Consider the following 24,844-nt stretch of genomic DNA (forward strand, 5'->3'; position numbering starts at 1 on the left):
AGGGGGCTCAGTCAGCCAGGAGCGACACAGGGGGAGGGAGCTCAGTCAGGGGTGATATAAGGAGCAGATGCTCAGTCAGGGGTGATTCAGGGAGAGAGGGCTCAATCAGGGGTGATACAGGAAGCAAATGCTCAGTCAGGGGTGATACAGAGAGAGGGGCTCAGTCAATGGTGATACTTAAGGAGAGAGCTCAGTCAGTTGGGGGTGATTCAGGGAGAGGGGGTTCAGTAAGGAGTGATACAGGGAAGATGTGTAATCAGGGTAATACTGGATAGGGGGCTAAGTCAGGGTGATACACAGGAGGGGGTACAGTCAAGGGTGATATAGGGGGAGAGGGGGTTCAGTCAGTCGATCACCATTGCTCTAGCAACCATGTGTACATTACAGTTGTCCCTGCCTGTTAGCAGCTTCTTTGTCTATCACATCACATTGGTCTATGCTATGATCAAATGATTCTCACTCTATTCAGAGCACAGACCAGTGTGTCATTAGAAGATAGTGAAGCTGCAGATACGCAGAGAAAAGTCTCCTAATAAAGTAGCAGTAAGGGGCCAGCGTGTTTGTTTTTTGTCTGTGAATTAGAATCATGCATGGTGCAAAAGGACACTGAAAAGTCGCGTAGCACACAAGATGGTGGTGCTCTTCCACTGAAAAATGGGTACAAAAAAAAATTATTTTTAGGTAAAATACTGACTTTCAAAGCTGTCAATATCTATCTAAACACACATATAACTATATTTTTTAATAAAATTAGAGTTTTGGTGACAGGTTCTCTTTAAGGCAGGCAGAAAGGTGTCTACTATAATTTTGGTGACTACCTCCAATAGGCATATATACGGCTACTAATTATTTTCAACAGAACATACTGTGACTCCATCTGCATCACTGCCATCAATGGCTCCATCAGTGCATACGCCTGAATCCATTTTGGGGGGTTTGGACATAAGCCCTGAGGCAGCTACTGAATGTAGGGTAAAATGCTATGTGAAGATGGCATTAAGACAAAAAGGTACTAAATGAAAGATATGTTTCTGTGTCATGTGTACATGCTAAGATGACAGTACTAACTTTACTAGAATATTTCACTCATTTTAATCTCTATTTTAAACAGCACCCCCAGACAATGATGTGTTGAGTTACGTAGCTCTCCTCTATTCCAAAAATAATGCTGAAATATACAGTGGAAATTCTTGTCCTAGCTCAGGCAATTTTGCTAATGGGATTACATCCGGGGCTGACTGGTACACAGTTAAAGGTGAGGACAGTCATGTATGCAAGCATATAAGCCTGTCTATTATATAGCATTTTATACTCTTTAAATAATGTTTGTGTAAAGTTGTTTTGACAAAGTGATTGAGAGTAATTGTCGGTGAAGTTACCCATACACATAAGACAATTAATTGGCTTGCAGGTAACAAAGGATAAAACTCCTTAAAATCCATAATGCCCAATCCTCGTTTGTACGAACGCCTGTCATTGTGCAATGCACATCTAATTTTCTTTAGGATCTTCTAACATCAATTTTTTTTGTATGGACAGTTTTAGGCAACATTCACATTAGATTTAGGAGATCCAATATTCTGTATTGTGTTTTAGATTAAACAAAAGTACGAATCCTAGTACAAAAGAGGACATATGGATTTGCAGATCTCCAAAACAGAAAGGCAGATGTATTAAAACTGTCTAGCATTAGACTAGGTGCAAATTTATCATGGTGAACATTTAGCTCAGATTCAGACTAACTTTTTCCCAAATACAGAATTTCCTGATTGGCTTAATTTTGACCAGCTTTTTTTTGAGCCATAATGTCTCAATTTGGAACATTATAAGCCACATCAATTGCGAAGTCTGAGGCTATGTGCACAGGTTGCGGATTCCATTGCAGAATTTTCCGCGCGGATTCTGACAAATCCGCATGTAAAACGCCCCGCGTTTTACCTGCGGATTTACTGCAGATTTTGTGCGGATTTCACCTGCGTTTTTTACACATTCGGACTCCAATTATGGAACAGGTGTAAAACGCTGCGGAATCCGCACAAAGAATTGACATGCTGCGGAAAATAAACCACAGCTTTTCAGCAGCATGTGCACTGCGGATTTGGTTTTTCATAGGTTTACATAGTACTGTATAACACATGGAAAACTGCAAATCCCCAGCGTGAAATCCGCTGTGGATCCGCAGCCAAATCCGCAACGTGTGCACATAGCCTAAAGGTCAGCACAGCATTGGTACACTCAACACTTCTTGTTTTTTTCGATAGTATACTCACTTCCATGTAGTACAGTTTCTTGTTTCTTTCCATCAGACTCCATCTTGATACCTACATCTCAGCCTCTATGCTCTGGTATAATTTACATGATCTACCAGTAAAGCATCTATGACCAACTGGAACCAGTACAGTTTGTGTGCTGGGATAATATTGCGATTATTCTTTCTTCTGTGTCCTCTGAAATATGTTAATTGATTCTAAGCATGAGGTCAGGAGACTGAACTGTTATGGCTCATTCACACACGAGTGCTCGCCATTTTTTTCACAGATAGCACTTGTACCTATAATAGTCTATGGGACCGTTCACAAGTTCGAATATTGCCTCGGACTGAGTGGTTATTCTGACTCCATAACTAAGCTGCAAGTGCAGGGTGCTAGAGACTTCGTTTCTATGTCTGTCTTTATGTACCATTACTCACATGTAGTATTATCATCAGATAGCTTGACTCAACTGCAGGAGGCACGTATGAAGATTCCAGAAGGACGTTTATTTTCTAGCTGAATTCGTGTAGTTATGCACAAATACTGTAGGTAGAAAGATCTTATTCTGAACCAGAGATGTAGACGTGTACTTCTTAACATGGTGACATACAGAATGAGGGAGAGGTTACTGACAGTCACATGGAGAGAGTGAGGGCAACTTCTATAAAGGGTAAACCCTATCGTAACATCAACAGACAGAGATTGAAAAAATGTTAGTGGAAAAAGTATTTTGAAAAAGCATTCAGGAAACAGCCAAGAAAAAAAGGCTTAAGGATTGCAAACACCAGAGGAAAGAAGAGTTTACTGAAGTATCCTGTTTGAATGCCATAATGTTTCCTGAAGTATGCCACTTGAAAGACTTAATTGGAGCATACTTTTAAAGTATATGGAGATCTTCAAGGGCATTTTTGCTTTTTATTTAACTTAAACGCATACAGTATATTTGACTCACTGACGGAATTTCAGTTAAATCATTCTGCAGCCGGCAATAGACAAAACAACACAAATTACATAAGATGAACAATGCAACATTTTTAATTAAGCAAAATAAAAAAGCCACAAGCATATGCTTTTAAGAAAAATAATGCACCTGCCCACCCCAAACAGGTGCCCTTCTCTTTTAAAATGACAGATGTATTGGTCTGTTATACCAAACATAGGAATATTGTCTACTGGATTAATAGCTTTGGTTCATCTTTGGGTATCATCATATAGTTTCAAGGTATGTGCACACAGTTTTTTAGAGCGATTACTATCAAAAGACAAGAAAAATTGCTAAAAAAAAACAACTACTTGAAAGACTTCCTATTCACTTTTATTGTTAAACCACATTGCTGGTCATATTATGTTCACTGTTTTGAGCGTTTTTCTTTTACTTCAAATTTTAAAAAGCGCTGGTCACTTCTTTGAAGCATTTTCTGATGGAAAACAATCCATACAAGGCACTTTTCCATCAAAATGCTGCAAAAAAGGTTTCAGTAGAAAAAGTCTCCAAAAATGTTTTAAAAAGAAACACTAGAATAGAAGGAGTGTTTCTTGATGCTTTTTTCAATTTGAATTTTTTTTTTTTAATGCTTAAAAAATAAAAATCTGTTTGCACATACTTTTATAATTAGTAGATGAGCTCTTTTCAGCTTTTCCTATCAGCAGATTACAAGCCACTTGATTACAACTTTTATTGTGTGTCTCGTTCACATAATGCAGGCTGATGGGAGTCCCAGGCAATGGTGAGTGTTTGAAATATCCTTTATTTGTATGATTTGATCACTCCTGTTATATGCAACATACTAGTATTTAGTAGGGTAATCTATGACATAACGGCACACGTGGGATGTCATCGGTTGGCAACTGCAAAGGCAGCTACTGACAGTGGATTTTTATGATTTGCATGCCAAAGTGTATTTAGAGTGCAGAACATCAAAGTGTTTTGAACATTTTGTTTCCATTTTGTCATCATTTGCAGATCATTACCATGTCTATCTATCCTGTGATTTCCATAATTCCTTGTCTATTCCTTCTTGATGTTGCAGTTTCAACCTTGAGTAGTGAATATATGTCTACACCAACCACTACACTTCAATTGTGCATCTGTTGATTTTGGGTTAAGAGACCCTAAGGGTATATTTCCACGTTCAGGAAACGCTGCGTGTTTGACGCTGCGCAGAGCTGCAGCGTCAAACATGCAGCATCCAGATGTTACAGCATAGTGGAGGGGATTTTATCAAATCCCGTCTCCACTATGCATGGTAACACGCACCCGGCGGCCCTGCGATTCCGGACATGCTGCGCGTCTTTTAAGATAGCAGCATGTCCGTTTACCTTGCGGCGACGCTGCACCGCCGCAAGGTAAAACACAGGGCCCTATGTGTGGGATGCGATGAGACCGGATGTGTGCAATGAACACATCCGGCATCATTGCGTCTACAGAAGGGGGCGGAGCTTTGGGCGGAGCGGGTTTGCCGCTCCGTCCAAACCGCCGGCCATCCTGAAGGTGGGCACATACCCTTAGCATTTCTGGACATTTTAGTGCATACGCAAACTTGGGCCATAAATATCAGCTGTGTGAAACTGCCCTTCAGGCTAGTTTCAAGAAGCTGGAATGCTTTTACATTAAATATTACAGCTGCAATACCTGAAAATTGGCAGTTCTTTTAAACAGAATTTAGGTAAGAGTTTGCACACCAAGTTTTTTTGAGACATTCAGAAACCACAAATTCTTCATTTTTGAAGATGTTTCTGTTCTCTTACATGCTAAATTGACTACAAATTCTTCAAACTTGTTGGATGGAGGTTATAGTTGGAGGTTATGTAACTAAGAATGAAAGTGAGAGTGAATATTTTGTGCATTTTGAGCATGATATTTCTAGATTCACCTGTGTGGTTAGAAATGTGACCTACACCTTTGATGATTCCAGGTGGCATGCAAGATTATAACTACATCTTCAAGCAGTGCATGGAAATCACTCTGGAGGTGTCGTGCTGTAAATATCCAGATGCCTCCACTCTTCAGGGGTATTGGAATGACAACAAAGTGTCCGTCATTGAGTACATGAAGCAAGTCCATTTGGGTATGTGACTAATCATCAATCAATGTGAAAAGTAAACACAGGAGCTTAAATTATAATTAAGAGAAAATACAAAGCAATCAAGTAGAGTTCCCCTACATGCCTAATTCTCCATCTAACACCACAACGGTGGGCAAAAACTGATCATACATTGCAAGAATGTGGAACTGTGTATTTAGACTAAATCTTCAATATGGAACAGCACATACCGTATTTCGCGGACTATAAGACGCACCGGACCATAAGACGCACCCCAAATTTGGGGTGAAAATTGCAGAAAAAAAGATTTTTTATAAGATGGGGGTCCGTCTTATTGTCCGAATTTACAGTATCTTACCTGTGGGCTGGCGGTGGCAGAGCAGGGTCACAGGAGGCATGGTGTCGGCAGAGGTGGGGTGAGGCGGTACGGCGTGCACCTGAGCAGGGTCCCTTCCTGCTTAGGTGGGCGACGCCACGGCCTGGTGTCCATGGGAGGGTGGCAGCAGTGGTTACCGGCAGAGGTGTTGGGATGAGGAGGCACAGTGAGAGGTATGGCGTGAGAGGGGTCCGGGTGAATCCTGTTGTTACCGTGGTGGCAGAGGTGTGGAGACGAGGAGGCGAAGTGAGCGGGGTCCCTTTCCCTGGTGAGGTGATGCAGCAGCCCCGGTAATGCAGCAGAGCCGGGTGAATCCTGTGGTTACCGTGGTGGCAGAGGTGTGGAGATGAGGAGGCGCAGTGAGCGGGGTCCCTTTCCCCGGTGAGGTGATGCAGCAGCCCCGGTAATGCAGCAGGGCCGGGTGAATCCTGTTGTTATCGGTGCGCGCGGCCATCTTCCTGAGGCCGCGCGTTCGCAGATGGAGCTCTGCTGCCTGTGGCTTCAGGAAAATGGCCGCCGCGATCCCCATCTGCGCACGCGCGGCATTCCGCGGCCATTTTCCTGAAGCCCCGGGCAGCAGAGCTCCATCTGCGAACGCGCGGCCTCAGGAAGATGGCCGCGCGCACCGATAACAACAGGATTCACCCGGCCCTGCTGCATTACCGGGGCTGCTGCATCACCTCACCGGGGAAAGGGACCCCGCTGTCTGCGCCTCCTCATCTCCACACCTCTGCCGCCACACCTCTGCCGCCACGGTCCACGGTAAGCCTGCATTGCGAATATAAGACGCACCCCCCATTTTCCCCCCTTTTTTGGGGGGGAAAAAGTGCGTCTTATATGCCAAAAAATACGGTATATATATATATATATATATATATATATATATATATAAAAATATATAAAAGTTCAACTCACCCCGCTTAACCCCTTAATGACCGGAGCTTTTTGCTTTTTTGGCTTTGCGTTTTTCGCTCCCCTTCTTCCCAGAGCCATAACTTTTTTTATTTTTCCGTTAATATGGCCATGTGATGGCTTATTTTTTTGTGGCACAAGTTGTACTTTTGAACGACACCATTGGTTTTACCATGTCGTGTACTAGAAAATTGGGGGAAAAAATTCCAAGTGCAGTGTTTTTTGTTTGGCTTTTTGCTAGGTTCACTAAATGCTAAAACTGTCCTACTATTATGATTCTCCAGGTCGTTACGAGTTCATAGACACCAAACATGTCTAGGTTATTTTTTATCTAAGTGGTGAAAAAAAAAATTCCAAAGTTTGCTAAAAAAAATAAATAAATTTCCGTTACCAGTAGCGTCTCCATTTTTCGTGATCTGGGGTTGGGTGAGGGCTTATTTTTTGCGAGCCGACCTGAGGTTTTTAATTATGGGGGGGGGGGAACAGTGATGCCAGAAACAAGTGAGCAACTACAGCGCTGCATCTGTGGTGATGGATGCTGTGCTGAGTGCAGCTCCAGCATCCCGCGATGTCACATTTGAAACTCCTCTCAAATGAAATTTAACAGTAAGAGTTAAAAACAAAACAGAAAAAAAAACAAAAAACGACTTTTAAGCATTACGTAGATAGGAAAGAGTGCAGGGAATTTCTAAATGTGCCTCATTACAAAGTGGTTAGGATGTATAGATGGTCAGAAAATAAAATTTTAAGTGAAGGGCAATTCCTTTAAGGGTTGAAAAACACCTGCCTCCAATCCGGTGTTCTAAAGCACCTGTTGTTACCGTGGTGGCAGAGGTGTGGAGACGAGGAGGCGCAGTGAGCGGGGTCCCTTTCCCTGGTGAGGTGATGCAGCAGCCCCGGTAATGCAGCAGAGCCGGGTGAATCCTGTGGTTACCGTGGTGGCAGAGGTGTGGAAATGAGGAGGCGCAGTGAGCGGGGTCCCTTTCCCCGGTGAGGTGATGCAGCAGCCCTGGTAATGCAGCATGGCCGGGTGAATCCTGTTGTTATCGGTGCGCGCGGCCATCTTCCTGAGGCCGCGCGTTCGCAGATGGAGCTCTGCTGCCCGGGGCTTCAGGAAAATGGCCGCCGCGATCCCCATCTGCGCACGCGCGGCATTCCGCGGCCATTTTCCTGAAGCCCCGGGCAGCAGAGCTCCATCTGCGAACGCGCGGCCTCAGGAAGATGGCCGCGCGCACCGATAACAACAGGATTCACCCGGCCCTGCTGCATTACCGGGGCTGCTGCATCACCTCACCGGGGAAAGGGACCCCGCTCACTGCGCCTCCTCATCTCCACACCTCTGCCGCCACACCTCTGCCGCCGCACCTCTGCCGCCACGGTCCACGGTAAGCCTGCATTGCGAATATAAGACGCACCCCCCATTTTCCCCCCTTTTTTTGGGGGGAAAAAGTGCGTCTTATATGCCAAAAAATACGGTAGATTCAGCTGTGACTTTACTACTAATAAAACACCTCCAGTTAAACACCCGTTACAACTTGACTCAACAATACAATACACACGTGTTTTCACAGAAAGAGACAAATAAAACACAGGGATTGTGCAAACAAAATAAAAAATTTATTTAACAACCATAACATCTGATTATTTTGCATTTAACAACAATTAGTTTTATGTTCTAGGTCTGTAAGACGGTGAAATATTGTGGACCTTGGGGGTGTGGAGCTGTGATGATTGGGTAACATTTGATGATGAAGGGGCAATTAATTGAAGGATTGGCTTCTGGATGGGACTGGACACATTGGGAGTAGACGACACATTAGGAGTTGAACTGTGGGAAGGGATAGACAAATATACAAATGGACAGAACCAAGGGAAGGTAGCGACATATTAGACAACAGAGACTCATTGGGAGGTGAGAGGACCATTTTTGGGCGATATTTTTTGCTCCGGGTCTTCATTTTTCGGTGCAGCGCCGAGTCACTAATGGGAGTCTTTCTGTGTTTCTTTGTTGGATGAGTGGGAGTTTTGGCCTTTGTATCAGTGTGCTGGCATGGTGCTGCACTCTGGAGCGTGGTGGATGCTGCTTGCTGCAGGGGTGCTGCACGCTGGAGCGTGGTGGATGCTGCTGGGGTGCTGCACGCTGGAGCGTGGTGTAGCTGTGAACTGGGGGAACAGGCCAGTGATGCTGTGCTTGTTGATACTGGTAAAATCCGGCCTGCGGCTGATAGCCTCTGGACTGCTGCTGTAATGCCTGGCTGTAAGCAGCCTGGCAGGCCTGCATGACGTTCAGCTGGAGTTCAGGCGTAAGGTTTTCCGACATGCCCCACTCTATTGCTGAAAAAAAATGTCTTGCTGGTCTCTTAAAGGGACACTGTCACCTGAATTTGGAGGGAACAATTTTCAGCCATAGGGGTGGGGTTTTCGGGTGTTTGATTCACCCTTTCCTTACCCGCTGGCTGCAATATGGGATTGAAGTTCATTCTCTGTCCTCCGTAGTACATGCCTGCACAAGGCAATCTTGCCTTGCGCAGGCGTGTACTATGGAGGACAGAGAATGAACTTCAATCCCATATTGCAGCCAGCGGGTAAGGAAAGGGTGAATCAAACACCCGAAAACCACGCCCCTATGGCTAAAGATTGTTCTCTCCAAATTCAGGTGACAGTATCCCTTTAAGGTCGGCTTCCAGACGGTTAAGGCATCTGTGGACATCCTGGAAAAACGGTAATTAGACCTACCGGTAATTGTATTTCCAGGAATCCATCCTGACAGCACCATTGGAGGACGTCCTTCTTACCCTCAGTGGGACAGGAACACAAGCGGTTAAAAGGACCCTCCCCTTACCACCCACCAGTGATTTTCCAAAGAACCACATCTGGATGGATGCAAAAAAAAAAAAAAAAAGAGTTTATTAACAAATTCTACACCAATGTTACATCACATTAGTATATAATACAATTTTGCAGTGGGAGGGAACTAGTAGTGCTGTCAAGATGGATTCCTGGAAATACAATTACTCGTAGGTCTAATTACCGTTTTACTGTTCACCACCTGACTAGTGTTGAGCATTCCGATACCGCAAGTATCGGGTATCGGCCGATACTTGCGGGTATCGGAATTCCGATACCGAGATCCGATACTTTTGTGGTATCGGGTATCGGTATCGAAACAACATTAATGGGTAAAATAAAGAATTAAAATAAAAAATATTGCTATACTCACCTCTCCGACGCAGCCTGGACCTCACCGAGGGAACCGGCAGCGTTCTTTGCTTAAAATGCGCGCGTTTACTTCCTTCCGTGACGTCACGGCTTGTGATTGGTCGCGTGCCGCCCATGTGGCCGCGACGCGACCAATCACAGCAAGCCGTGACGTAATTTTCAGGTCCTCAATGCCTAATTCTAGGCATTCAGGATTTTAAAATTACGTTCCGGCTTGTGATTGGTCGCGTCGCGGTCACATGGGCGACGCGACCAATCACAAGCCGTGACGTCACGGGAGGCAGGAAACGCGCGCATTTTAAAATTACGTCACGGCTTGTGATTGGTTGCGTGCCGCCCATGTGACCACGACGCGACCAATCACAGCAAGCCGTGATGTAATTTCAGGTCCTGAATGCAGAATTAGGCATACAGGACCTGAAATTACGTCACGGCTTGCTGTGATTGGTTGCGTCGCGGTCACATGGGCGGCACGCAACCAATCACAAGCCGTGACGTAATTTTAAAATGCGCGCGTTTCCTGCCTCCCGTGACGTCACGGCTTGTGATTGGTCACGTCGCCCATGTGACCGCGACGCGACCAATCACAAGCCGGAACTTAATTTTAAATCCTGAATGCCTAGAATTAGGCATTGAGGACCTGAAAATTACGTCACGGCTTGCTGTGATTGGTCGCGTCGCGGCCACATGGGCGGCACGCGACCAATCACAAGCCGTGACGTCACGGAAGGAAGTAAACGCGCGCATTTTAAGCAAAGAACGCTGCCGGTTCCCTCGGTAAGGTCCAGGCTGCGTCGGAGAGGTGAGTATAGCAATATTTTTTATTTTAATTCTTTATTTTACACATTAATATGGATCCCAGGGCCTGAAGGAGAGTTTCCTCTCCTTCAGACCCTGGGAACCATCAGGGATACCGTCCAATACTTGAGTCCCATTGACTTGTATTGGTATCGGGTATCGGTATCGGATTAGATCCGATACTTTGCCGGTATCGGCCGATACTTTCAAGTATCGGACGGTATCGCTCAACACTACACCTGACAGCACCATTGGAGAAGTACCAAAGAATGGTAATCTTAGGGAGGGACTACTGCATGCAATACTTTTCTACCAAAGGCTAACTGTTCCGATGAGACATCTACACTCACCGGCCACTTTATTAGGTACACCTGTCCAACTTCTTGTTAACACTTAATTTCTAATCAGCCAATCACATGGCGGCAACTCAGTGCATTTAGGCATGTAGACATGGTCAAGACAATCTCCTGCAGTTCAAACCGAGCATCAGTATGGGGAAGAAAGGTGATTTGAGTGCCTTTGAACGTGGCATGGTTGTTGGTGCCAGAAGGGCTGGTCTGAGTATTTCAGAAACTGCTGATCTACTGGGATTTTCACGCACAACCATCTCTAGGGTTTACAGAGAATGGTCCGAAAAAGAAAAAAAATCCAGTGAGCGGCAGTTCTGTGGGCGGAAATGCCTTGTTGATGCCAGAGGTCAGAGGAGAATGGGCAGACTGGTTCGAGCTGATAGAAAGGCAACAGTGACTCAAATCGCCACCCGTTACAACCAAGGTAGGCCTAAAAGCATCTCTGAACGCACAGTGCGTCGAACTTTGAGGCAGATGGGCTACAGCAGCAGAAGACCACACCGGGTACCACTCCTTTCAGCTAAGAACAGGAGACTGAGGCTACAATTTGTACAAGCTCATCGAAATTGGACAGTAGAAGATTGGAAAAACGTTGCTTGGTCTGATGAGTCTCGATTTCTGCTGCGAGATTCGGATGGTAGGGTCAGAATTTGGCGTAAACAACATGAAAGCATGGATCCATCCTGCCTTGTATGGAGCATCTTTGGGATGTGCAGCCGACAAATCTGCGGCAACTGTGTGATGCCATCATGTCAATATGGACCAAAATCTCTGAGGAATGCTTCCAGCACCTTCTTGAATCTATGCCAAGAAGAATTGAGGCAGTTCTGAAGGCAAAAGGGGGTCCAACCCGTTACTAGCATGGTGTACCTAATAAAGTGGCCGGTGAGTGTAGCTTATAGTGTCTAGCAAAGAAGAAAGACTGGTCCAAGTCGCTGCCCTACAGATCTGCTCTGCTGAAGCTCCCCCCTTTCTGCCCATGAAGTAGCTATAGCTGGGGTTGAATGGGCTCTAAGGATGTCTGGGGGATATTTCCCTTGGGCTCTATACGCTAGGTCTACAGTAGTTTTAATCCACCTAGCAATGGTAGACTTTGCTGACTTGCAACCTCTATTTGGTCCCCCGTACTGTACGAACAGGTTCGTGTCTCGTCTCCAACCTTCAGTCGCCCTTAGATATTTTAAAACCGTCTCTCTAACGTCCAGATTATGATAGACGCCCTCTTTTGAGTTTCTAGGGTGTTGGCAGAACGAGGGAAGTATTACTTCCTGGTTGATATTTGTAGAAGAGACTACTTTGGGGAGGAAGGCTGGGTTACGTCTTAAGACTAATCTGTCCTCAAAAACCTGAAGGTATGGGTCCTGTATGGATAACGCCTGCAATTCTCCTAATCTCTTGGCCGAAGTGATGGCTAGCAAAAGGCTGTTTTAAAAGAGAGTTTAGCTATAGCCATGTCCTCTGATAACAGGTATGGAGATCTACACAGGGCATTGAGGACTAAATTTAAGTTCCAGGGTGGAGATAATTTTCTCACAAGAGGTCTCATTCTCTGTGTGGCTCTAGAGAACCTTGTTATCCAAGGATGGGAAGCCGAAGAAGACACTAAGGGCCACAATCTGTACTTTTAGAGTACTAGGCTGGAGGCCTTTTTTAAAACCTAGTTGTAGGATGTCTGGATTTGAAGTATTTACTGGGACTTCTCCTAAAAAGCAACAAAAACGCTTCCAGATCTTATTATAGATCGCCGAGGTCACCGGCTTCCTGCTTGCTTGCAGTGTGGTGATCACATCCTCTGACAGCCCTCTCGATCTTAGGGTCAGGCGTTCAGGATCCAAGAAGGTAGCTGGAGTGAGTCTGGGTTGCTGTGGAACACCGGACCTTGATACAGCAGATCCTGTCTCTTCGGTAGAAGCATAGGTCATTCTGTCGACATTCTGGATAGTAGGGAGAACCAGCTTCTTCTTGGCCAAAAGGGAACCACCAAGATTACGGTTGCTCCCTCGTCTCATATCTTCCTGAGTGTTCTCGGGATCAGTGGAAGAGGTGGAAAAGCGTACAGAAGACCTTCTCCCCAAGGTTGAGATAGAGCGTCGACTCCCGCTGCTCCCTCTAGGGGATTGAGAGAGAAAAATGTTCTGGCCTTTGCATTTGACCTGGTGGCAAAGAGATCCACTTGAGGTGTTCCCCACTGCTGGCATAGGCTGCTGAACACTTCTGGATTTAACTCCCACTCTGTGGGATTTATTGCGTTCTGCTCAGAGTCTGCCACCTGATTTTTGGCACCTTCCAGGTGCACTGCCGAGATGGATCTGACGGATTTTTCTGCCCATCAGAAAATCTGGTCTGCTAGGTGCTGTAGAGATGGATGTCTCGGGCCTCCTTGATGCCTTAGAAACGCCACTGCTGTCACATTGTCGGACAGTATCCTTACGTGTCTGTCTCTGGTTTTCTTCTGTCTGTCTCTTTGGTGGTCATCTCTGGACTCCACTTCCCCTGGTAGTATGTCCTTCCTATATGTCCGCCCCATCCATACTGACTGCCCTCTGTGGTAACCGTAACAGGGATAAAGGACCCAAGGAACTCCCACTTTCAGGTATTTCGGGATGGTCCACCAGGTTAGAGATTTCCTTCCTGAAGGAGAAAGTCATCCTCTTTTCCAGAGAACTTTGATTTCTGTCCCAAGTTTTCAGAATGTCCTTCTGTAACCCCCGGGAGTGAAATTGACTCCACTTCACACAGGGAATACAGGCCATCATTAAGCCCAGAATGCCCATTGCCTCCCTTATAGAGGCAGGGTTCTCTCTGAACCGGCATACGCTCTCGATTAATGTCAGCTGTCTCTCTTTTGGCAGAAAAGATGTTCTGGTGTGCGAATCTAACATAACCCCCAAAAATGTTATTCTGGAATGTGGGACTAGATTTGATTTCTCCCAATTCACAATCCACCCTAGTTCTTGTAGAATGGAGTGTGAAACTGCCATCGATCTGGAGAAGCTTCTCAGATTTCGCCATTATTAAAAAGTCGTCTAGGTATGGTACTAAGGAAATACCTTGATTCCTTAAAGGGAACCTGTCACCCCCCCAGTCGTTTCAAACTAAAAGAGCCACCTTGTGCAGCAGTAATGCTGCATTCTGACAAGGTGGCTCTTTTAGTTCTGGGTGCCGTGACTAGAGAAATAATCCGTTTTATAATTTGTCAGAAATACCTTGTCTTCAGTCAAGGAGGCAGGCGTTTCCCCCCTGCAGCAGACGCCACACAGCCGTCACTCAAATCTTCTTGGCGCCGGGCGCCGCCTCCTCAGCGCTGTTTTGAAAATAGCCGGCGCCTGCGCTCTTTTTTCCTGCCTGGTGCAGGCGCAGTGAGCGCTGCCTGTCTTTCCTCATATGCAGTCTCGGTGACTGTGCCTGTGCGGCCGCCCTGCTTGTGAATCCCAGCCCCGCAATGTGAATAAATCATAAGTCACTGCGGGGCTGGGATTCACAAGCAGGGCGGCCGCACAGGTGCAGTCACCGAGACTGCATATGAGGAAAGACGGGCAGCGCTCACTGCGCCTGCACCAGGCAGGAAAAAAAGAGCGCAGGCGCCGGCTATTTTCAAAACAGCGCTGAGGAGGCGGCACCCGGCGCCAAGAAGATTTGAGTGATGGCTGTGTGGTGTCTGCTGCAGGGGGGAAAGGCCTGCCTCCTTGACTGAAGACAAGGTATTTCTGACAAATTAAAGACAGATTATTTCTCTAGTTACAGCACCCAGAACTAAAAGAGCCACCTTGTCAGAATGCAGCATTGCTGCTGCACAAGGTGGCTTTTAGTTTGAAACGACTGGGGGGGGGGGGGTGACAGGTTCCCTTTAAGTAGGCTACTACTTCTGACATCAGTTTGGTAAATATCCTGGGGACAGAGGCTAGGCCGAAGGGAAGACATCTGAATTGAAAAATAATAAATTACTCCCTTCTTCATCAGAGCGAATCTCAGGAATTTTTGGTAGGAAGCATGGATTGGGATAAGGTAGTATGCACTCTTTAGATCTAAGGTGCACATCACCATGTCCTTGTCTATCAGAGGTAATGTGGACTTTATAGACTCCATCCTGAATCTCCTGTATCTTATCCACCTGTTCAGGGGTTTGAGATTTATAATCGTCCGGGAGTCTCCCAATGGTTTTTTTTATTGAAAAGAGGTTTGAATAATGACCCTTGCCTCTATCCGGGATGGGTACTGGGACAATTGCCTCTACTTTTAATAACTCCTGGATGTCTAGCCACAGCCACATAGGGGAGTTTAAGAGGGGATAGGATTTGGTTACTGTGAACCTTTCTGGAGGAAGGCTGGTGAACTCTAGCCTGTAACCCTGACCGATTACTTGAAGAATCCATGGATTTTTGGATATATTCTGCCAACCCCCTAGAAATTTTTGTAACCGACCTCCCACTCTGATGTCATTTGTTAGGCTTCCCTGAACCAGGACCCGGGAAGATGGAGTCTCTACCCTTTCCACCTTTGGGATAAGACCATCTCCCAGTTTTCCTCTTACCCCTGTAGTTTGTCTTCTGACTGGGTCAGGACCTACGAAAGGGCTGGTATTTTTTTTTTGCATTTTCCTCAGGGAACCCTTTCTTTTTGTCTGAGGCTTTTTCTAAAATGCCATCTAGAATTGGCCCAAACACTTTACCCCCTGAGAACGGGATCCCACAAAGTTTATTCTTTGATTGAATACCCCCTGACCAAGTTTTTAGCCAGATAGCTCTTCTGGCTGCATTGGATAACGACTCGCTTCTGGCGGTAAATCGTACCTACTCCGCTGAATTGTCCGCCATAAATCCTGTTGCAAGCTTTAGTAATGGCAAGGATTTGAGGATGACATCTCTAGAGGTTTTAGCCTTTAGATGTTACTCCAAATCGTCCATCCATAGATGCATGGACCTGGCTACAGAGGTTGCTGCTATATTTGCCCGTATTATTGCTGCTGAGGATTCCCAAGTTCTCCTAAGCAGTCCATCTGCCTTGCGATCCATTGGTTCCTTCAGAGGAGTCCTCAAATGGAATCGCCGTCTTCTTCGCCACTTTAGCCAATGGCACATCTATCTTGGGAACTTCATCCCACACTTTTATATCCTCCGGATTATAGGGCAAACAGAGTCTAAAGTCTCTAGGCACCACTAGTCTCTTCTCCGCTTCCTGCCACTCTTCCAATATCATGGAGCGGATGTGATTATTCACCGGAAAAACTCTAGTAACATGAGCATGTAGGCCGCCAAACATCTAATCCTGGATCGAGGTTTCCTCTGGGGTGTCCTGTAACTGCATGGTGTTGCGGACTGCCTGCAGGAGCTCATCCGTATCTGAAGCCGAGAAAAGATATTTCTTTCCTCTTCCTATAGAGTCTTCTCTTTCTTCTTGATCTTACTCTCCAGGAATCTTCTTCATCAGAAGGACTAGACTCCCTCCGTCTCTTCCACGATGTCTGCAGTTCTGTCTGGCTGGTCTGGGGAAGATTCAGACTTGAGATGGAAGCCTGAACCTCCTGACATATCATTGCTCTCATGTTGGTCAATAATGAGGTCTGCTCCTCGCCTACGATTTTAGACGTGCATGACTTGCAAAGCGGCTTCCGCCAGTTCTCTGGTAATCTAGCTGCACAAATGGGATGTTTACTCTTTCCAGGCTTTCTTTTCAGATGCAGGGGTGGGAAGCTCTCCCTATAACACACAGACATCCCAATATTACCTCTGAGTAAATAGGGAATCAGGAAGAGGCATTGTGGTATGGCTTAGAGTAGCTACTCACGTGCCCCTGTATCTGTTCTGGGCCCTCAGGTCTGCCTGTATCTTCCATTAGGAAGGTATACTAACCGAGTGCTCCCTATCAGGATGGCCGGCGGCATATGTAGCCCCATTACCTCTTTTATTGGTTTCGTTACCTGGTTGATCCTGCCCCTCCTCACCGCGTCCACGCGGTGCGACCATGCTAAAAAAAAAGCCTCTCCTGAGGCCGGCGCCGCTGCTGGAATCTGCCTGCCAGCAGAAGCTGAGTGCCCCGTTGACCGGAAGTGATGCAGCCGCCGCAGCCTGGGGGAGATGCGGCCGCCGTGGTTCCAGGAAGCGGCCGCTACACACCCAGCAGCTGGCGCCGGGACCGAGAGCCCCCGGCATGGAGGAAGCGGACCCGACCCCAGGAGCAGCGCTACACTGGGGAGGCTGAGGGACCCCCCATCGCAGGTATCAGCTGCAGGTATCTTGCGGTGGGGAAGGGAAAGGCTGGGCCCCCCCGATCACCACCATCTGCACAGCACCGTCAGAGGACCTGCTTGCCGTTCCTATCCACAGTGGGACAGGAAAAACACTGGTGGGTGGTAAGGGGAGCATCCTTTTAACCGCTTGTGTTCCTGTCCCACTGGAGGACGTCCTCCAATGGTGCTGTCAGGTGGTGAACTGGAAATAAAGATTATATTTGAAATTTTCCAGAATTTGCATACTGCCGACTTAAAATCTGCGCAGAAATGTTGAGCCACATTCAATTTGATAAAATGTAATCTGCTTAGCTGCAAATACACATGTGAACTTGCCATAAATGTAAGCCGACAGAGAAGCAATGCCTCCTACTATTTTCATTCAGCAAACATAACATTTACTTAAAGTGTATTAAACCATATTGTTTTGCCATGCAAGATGTCCAATATCCGAAACAAAGTAAGCAGCAAATTTATCCCTCATCTGGGCAACTTCCACTGTAGTCCTCAGAGGGTGATCACGGTAATCCTGCAAAGTGCTAGCAACTGGTTTGTCAAATTGTTGTCGCTCTTTTGCCAGGATGTAATTGTGCATAATAACACACGCTTTGACCACATCATCAGTTGTCTCAGTTTTTAGATTGATTGGTGCTCTCAAAATGCGCCACTTAGATGCCAGCAAACCAAAGGCACACTCCACAGTTCTTCGTGCCCTTGTCAGACGGTAGTTGAAAATCCTTTTGGTGTGATTTAAGTCCTGACTTGAGTACGGTTTTAGGAGGTTGGCACACATTTCAAATGCCTCATCCCCAACCATAACAAACGGCATTGGTGGTCCTTCAGAGTTTGGAAGAGGTTGTGGTGGTGGAAAATAAAAATTATTACCATACAAACGTTGGCCCATGTCAGAGTTTTTGAAAGTCTGTGAGTCATTTCCTCGTCCAAATGAGCCAACGTCAACAAATCGACACTCAGCATCTGCAATTGCCATGCAAACAATCAAAAAGTATTTTTTGTAATTGAAATATTCGGATCCACTTCCAGCAGGTTTCAGAATCCGAATGTGTTTGCCATCCACAGCCCCCACACAGTTTGGAAAATTACAAATTTCATAGAATTTTGCTACATATTTCAGCCAGAGTTCAGTTGTGGGTTGCATGCAGAATGTCACAAAGCACGGCAGGTTTCTCCAAGAATCCCAGAAAGAGTGGACACTCCAATCCGGAATTGAACGGAAGTAGTGATGAGCGAGTATACTCATTGCTCGGGTTTTCCCGAGCATGCTCGGGTGGTCTCCAAGTATTTATGACTGCTCGGAGATTTAGTTTTCCTTGCCGCAGCTAGATGATTTGTGGCTACTAGACAGCTTGATTACATGTGGGGATTCCCTAGCAACCGGGTAACCCCCACATGTACTCAGCCTGGCTGGTAGCTGTAAATCATTCAGCTGCGGTGATAACTAAATCTACGAGCAGTCATAAATACTCTGAGACAACCCGAGTGTGCTTGGGAAAACCCGAGCAACGAGTATATTCACTCATCACTACTCTTAAGGTCTCTCTGGTAGCCAGGAATCTGCCGAACAGAAAATGGAAAAAAAAAATAAATCAGTACATGACTGTTATAACAATAAAACAAACAACATGGGTTTATTGTTCAAAATTACGTACCTCAGGGTCACCAACAGACATGCCTCAGAAGGAATTGCTCGACGTAGTTGTGTGTCCTGCCATGGATCCTCACACGTTGCAGCAATTCATCGAAGCTTTGTTCCGACATCCTCGTGTATTCTATAAACTTCTCCGGGTTTTCACACAGCTCGGTGTACAATGAGTGGTAGGCTCCACGGCTCTCTCGTACTTCAACGATGGGGTGTTGCCAGTAGCGATGATGTCTTCTCCATCTTGCTGTTCCTCTTTCTACTTCACAAGCCAAAGCAAAGGCAAAAGCCAATTTCAGTTCCAAATCCAGATTACGATAGAAGCTCTCCATGCCAAGATCCATCTTGCAGCTGGATACTGCAGCAAAAGATGAGGATTTCATCTGTGAAGGGTCTATATATACACAGATTCCCCATGAGACACGTCCATTGGGTGTGGCTTTTGTCAAGGAAATTCTCCTGGAACAGCATTTGCCGCATAACAAAATTCTTTGAAAATTCGAACGCATACACTGAAAAAACGAAAAAGCATGCAAAAACACATACAAACGCATGCACACGCAGCTTTTTTTTGCATCATGCGTAAGCTGATGCGGATAAAAAATGCAGCGTAACCATGCGTTTGAATGCCTTTTAGCATGCGTTTGCGCATACAGATGATACACTGCGCACAGAGAAGCTAATGTGAACTTAGCCTTACATCCTAAAATCTTGTTTGCTTTTGCAGCTGCTGCTTAACATTAAGTACGGTTGCTCAGCTTACTTGTAACTAGCATAACCAAGTCCTTACCTTGATCGGTAGTGTCGAGTATACTCCCATTTAATGTATATGCAGCTATAGGATTACTCCACCCTAGGTGCATTATTTTACAGTTGTCTACATTAAATCTCATTTGCCAAGTGTTGCCCATTCAGACATCTTATCCAGATTGTTTTGTAATATTGTACTGTCAAGGTCAGTTTTACAGATCCATAACAAAAAAAATCAGCAATAGAAGCCACATGGATTTTTTTTTTCCCATTACAAAGGAACATAACCGAATATTTCCACTCTCCTTTACTGAAAAAATGCACAAAATCTATATTCATGACTCCAGTCAGATGGAGAGTTCACTCTGCAGTTACAGTATATTGAGTTTTTCTGTTTGTAGAAAACAGGGATTTGTCTTTGACGTGTGAACTCACTCTTTATGTTGCAAAAACTATTCAAATAGTAATTGTTAGTGTCTGATTTAAAATAAAAAAATAATTCCACAAGCCTTTGGAACATTTAAGTTCATTGCCAATTTCACTCCTTCACACTTTGACCAATTTCCATTTTTTTTTGTTTTTGGATTTGCCTCCCCTTCTTCCAAGTGCCATAACTTTTTTTTATTTTTCCATCAGCATGAGGGCTTGTTTTTTGCGGGACGAGTTATGCTTTCGAATGACACGATTCATTTTATCATGTGATGCACTGGAAAAAACTCAGTTGAAATTGCAAAAAAAAAAAAAAGTGCAATTCTACAATTGTTTTTGTTCTTTACCATGTTCACTATATAGTAAAACTGACCTATCAATATGATTTTGCAGGTCAGCATGATTAAGCAGATACTAAACATATTTTTATGTTAGTGGAGATAAAAATTGAGACATTTGTTAAAAAAATAAAAAATGTATTACTTGTCTCAATTTTCAGAGACCCATAACATTTAAATTTTGTGGATATGGGGCTGGACGATGACTTATTTTGTGCGCCCTGATGTACTGATACCACTTTGGGGGAAGATATGATCTTTGATTGCCGCTTAGTGCAATGTTGTGGCGGCCAAAAAAAAAACACCGTAATTCTGGCATCATTATTCTTCTTTTTCTCGTTACATCATTTACCAATCAGATCAATTTACTTCATATTTTTATGGATTGAACTTTTATGTAAGCAGCGATAGCAAGAATTTTTTTTTAATTTTCTTATTAATGGTGCAAAAGAGGGGTGATTTGAGCTTTTGTATTTTTCATACTTAAAAACATTTTCCCCCCACTTTCAACTGTATTTGTTAGTTTCCTTAGGGGACTTGAAGCTGTGATCATCTGATCGCTTGTGCTATACCTAGCAGTGCATGAAAACTGTATGTATAATGAAAATTATGATCTCCTATGACCACCAGCTGGCTTTCACAGGAGAATCGTCATGACAAGCATAGAGGTCTTCAGCAGACCCCCGGCTGTCGTAGCAACCCATCATCACCCCGGGATCACATCATGGGAACGCAGATAGACATGTGGAATGATGCACCCCCCTGCCGACACGTGTATTACGGGCCATTGTCAGGGTTGACTGAAGCATTTAACAGGTTAATAGCTCCACCCATGGCTGTTAGGGGCTGATGGCAGATTTAAGATGATAGCTTTGGTCCCGCATTAATGTCAGGGACCCGATATGTGACAAATGTACATGTCATGAAGGGGTTAAAGGTTTTCCAAACGCCACAATTAATGGTATCAAGATCATTTGGTGAACTTTATGAAATGGTGCAAACACGCTCTTTGGCGTGTATGTTTATGACATTTGTACTCTATTTTGCCTTCTATACCCTGGCAGGAATAAAAGGGCAAGTGTTTGACACAAATGGAGCACCCATCCAAAATGCTGTAGTGGATGTCCAGGGCAGACAACGCATATGTCCGTACCGAACTAATGAAAATGGGGAATATTACCTATTGCTTCTTCCAGGAACATACACATTCAATGTAAGTAACAATAATGTATATGTTTTGAATATTTAATGTAGTCTACAGTGGTTTGGGTAGTAATATTATGGCCTTTCTGGATGGGTGCATAAAGGACAGGCAATAGAATGATAGCCAGCAATTAGCCCGTACGGTCTATATATCTATATTATATCAATTCTCGGTATCACACCAATTGTACTCTGATCTGAGATTCCCTTTTCATAACTTAGGTTAAGATGTCGGACAAATCAATAGAAAAAACGATAACCATACAAGAGAGATCGACCACATCTGCAATGACTTACAACTTCCAGTTCACTGAAACGACAAGCAGTCCTATACCAGCAACAGAACCATGTACTCTTAATGGAAGCAGTAACAGTGGCAACAGTGGCAGCACATTACAAGTATGCCTGCTGATGTTATTTTTAAGAACGGTGTTGGTGGTCTTATATAACACACTTTAGGATGCCAAAAGAACATCTGGAAGAAAGTGCCGAATGTGTTGGATGGAATTCACTTGAATGACAAATGTCAGATACGCCATTTCTACAAAACTACGGTGCAAAAATATTCTTCTGTGTTTGTGACCAGAGATAAACACATTTTATTTATTCTGTCCTAATGTGTGTTTTTTTTCTGTTAATAGTGTTTCCCTTGATTAAGCTCTAAATGTTTGATCCCTAGGGGGTCTGACCACTTGGATCTCTGCCAATCAGCATACTGTCAGCAAGATGTCACCCCAGAACTATTTATATGGTCATGTAGCTCTTTTCGAGACAAGTCCAGCAATATCTTTAGGCAACGTTCCCATGATGAACTTTTGCCATTGCAGATTTTTCCGCACTTATGTCATTTAGGTTACTTGCATTTTTTTCATTGCGTTTCAGTGCATTTTTGATGCTGCGGTTTTTGTCTCTTTTTGTTATGCCATGCTTTAAATTACGCCCCTTTCTTCTGGATACTTCCTGGCATTTGGCTTTGACAAAACTATTGATACAGTAATGTGCGGATCTCGCATGTATTTTTACTTACAAATTTTCTACATTCAATGCGTTTATGGGAAAAGTGTGCTACATAAAACTCTGCATACTTGCAACAGAAATTGACATGCCGCAGATTTGAAACACATCGCATGTCCATTTACGCTAAGTAAATCATCAGCACAGTGACATGAGATTTCTATAAATCACATCCACTTTGTTAGAAATGTAAGACACTTCAATTTTGACCCAGCAAAAATATGCAATGTCAAAAAACCATTGTGGGCCCACAGCCTTACATGGCCAGTCCATTCCTGAGAAATCAGCTTTGAATTAAAATGCAAATGATTCAGAAGGGCTACGGTTGATCTGAAGCCTCCGTCTCTCCAGCTCTATTCCCCGACCAGCGCTGCCTCCTCCAGCTTGACTGACAGCCTCTATGATGTGTGGCTTCAGGCAAAAGGGTAGTCAGTCAAGTCAAAGAAGGCAGTCCCTCCATACACACTGCCATATTTAAAAGCTACGCAATGCTCAGATCAAGGTTTTTTTAATTTTGTTGAGTTGCTCACAAACAATGCGGCTTTCGAGTGGACTCGCCTTCCGGAAGTGCTCCTATTAGGGGGATGTTTTTCTTCAAGCAATTGTGAAGAATGTATATTCTTTAATTCCCTGAGCCTTTTCATTTAACAGTGCCTAGTTTGTAGATGATACCTTCAAGAAACAACATGCACTTTTTTTATTTTCAGGTACTTTTCAAAATTTTTGCAGGAGAGGAATTGTTAAAAACTCCTGATATGAACAGTGAAGTGCATTCACTAAAAAAAAACAAAAAATAACACTGAACATGTTGTTCTTAGACTTTCTATTTCGAGAGAAGGAAGATTATAATTTGCAATTGTTGCTTTGGGATCTCGATCATGACATTTCAGAGCTGTGTATTCCCACATTGTTTATCATCACTCTTTGGCTAAGTTCATAAGATTTTTATACATCAGCAGAGAATAAAATTGCAGTGTATCCAGGACAAAAATAAATCAGATGGTACACGGTTGATCCATATGGGATTTTTCAATTTGCTCACTCAAACTTGAATAGGCTAGTCTCATCTAAAATGCACAAAAACCTAAAGCATTCTTATGCGTTTCACCCGGTCAGTGTAAAAAATAAATAAACAGTACTCTAACAGTCCAAATTGAATTACCGTACATTAGTCCTAGTGCTGTCTGTAGGATTTCAGTTTTTTTGTACGGGCTGAAGAATAAGATTTAACAATATTGGTAATGTTAATGCATCTTAGAGAGAACCTGTCAGCAAAATTTTGTAATGTAACTAGTATAGGTTTGGTTGTCATGGGATTGTAAGGCCATGTGCACACTTTGCGGGGTCCTCCACGGGTTCTCCCGCAGCGGATTTGATAAATCTGCAGGGCAAAACCGCTGCAGTTATCCCTGCAGATTTATCGCGGTTTCCGCTGCGGGATTACTCCTATACTATTGATGCTGCATATGCAGCAATATGCAGCATCAATAGTAATGTTAAAAATAATAAAAAATGGTTATACTCACCCTCTGACGTCCCGATCTCTTCGGCGCTGCACGCGGCGGTCCGGTTCCAAAGATGCTGTGCGAGAAGGACCTTCGTGACGTCACGGTCATGTGACCGCGGCGTCATCACGGTCATGTGACCGCGACGTCACCGCAGGTCCTGCTCGCACAGCAACCCTGATACCGGACGGCCGCGTGCAGCGCTGAGAGGTGAGTATATCATTATTTTTTATTTTTATTCTTTTTTTTTTTACACTAATATGGTTCCCAGGGCCTGGAGGATAGTCTCCTCTCCTCCACCCCGGGTAGCAACCGCACATTATCCGCTTACTTCCCGCATCGTGGGCACAGCCCCATGCGGGAAGTTAGCGGATCAATGCATTCCTATGGGTGCAGAATCGCAGCGATTCTGCACAAAGAAGTGACATGCTGCGGAATGTAAACCGCTGCGTTTCTGTGCGGTTTCTCCCGCAGCATGTGCACAGCGGATTGCGGTTTCCATGTAAATGTAAACCCTATGGAAACTGCTGCGGACCCGCAGCATCAAAATCGCTGCGGATCCGCGGTAAAACCCGCAAAGTGTGAACATGGCCTAAGACTGATTACATGGATACTTTTGGTGAAGAAAATCTTATTTACTTACTGGTAATGGGATTTTACAGAGCCCATAACAGCACCACCTGAGAGAGGGTATCCACCCATCAAGGACAGGAAACCTACAGAAACAAGGGCTGACCGCATGGATCAACATATGAAAGAAAAAAACGG

The 24,844-nt window shown here is 44.6% G+C and overlaps 1 protein-coding gene across 1 annotated transcript in view; it reads left to right on the forward strand.

Annotated features, from left to right (window-relative positions):
• Positions 1–22,163, forward strand: part of CPM (carboxypeptidase M) — a 129,741-nt gene extending 107,578 nt beyond the window's left edge. The window contains exons 6-9 of the mRNA XM_077265249.1: positions 1,112–1,255; positions 5,168–5,320; positions 21,419–21,567; positions 21,780–22,163. Of these exons, the coding sequence (XP_077121364.1) occupies positions 1,112–1,255; positions 5,168–5,320; positions 21,419–21,567; positions 21,780–22,016 (683 nt within the window). The 3' untranslated portion in view covers positions 22,017–22,163. The remainder of the gene's footprint in view (positions 1–1,111; positions 1,256–5,167; positions 5,321–21,418; positions 21,568–21,779) is intronic.
• Positions 22,164–24,844: the final 2,681 nt, after the last annotated feature.

This window comes from Ranitomeya variabilis, chromosome 5, assembly GCF_051348905.1.
Source record: "Ranitomeya variabilis isolate aRanVar5 chromosome 5, aRanVar5.hap1, whole genome shotgun sequence".
In the NCBI taxonomy this organism is placed as follows: Eukaryota; Metazoa; Chordata; class Amphibia; order Anura; family Dendrobatidae; genus Ranitomeya; species Ranitomeya variabilis.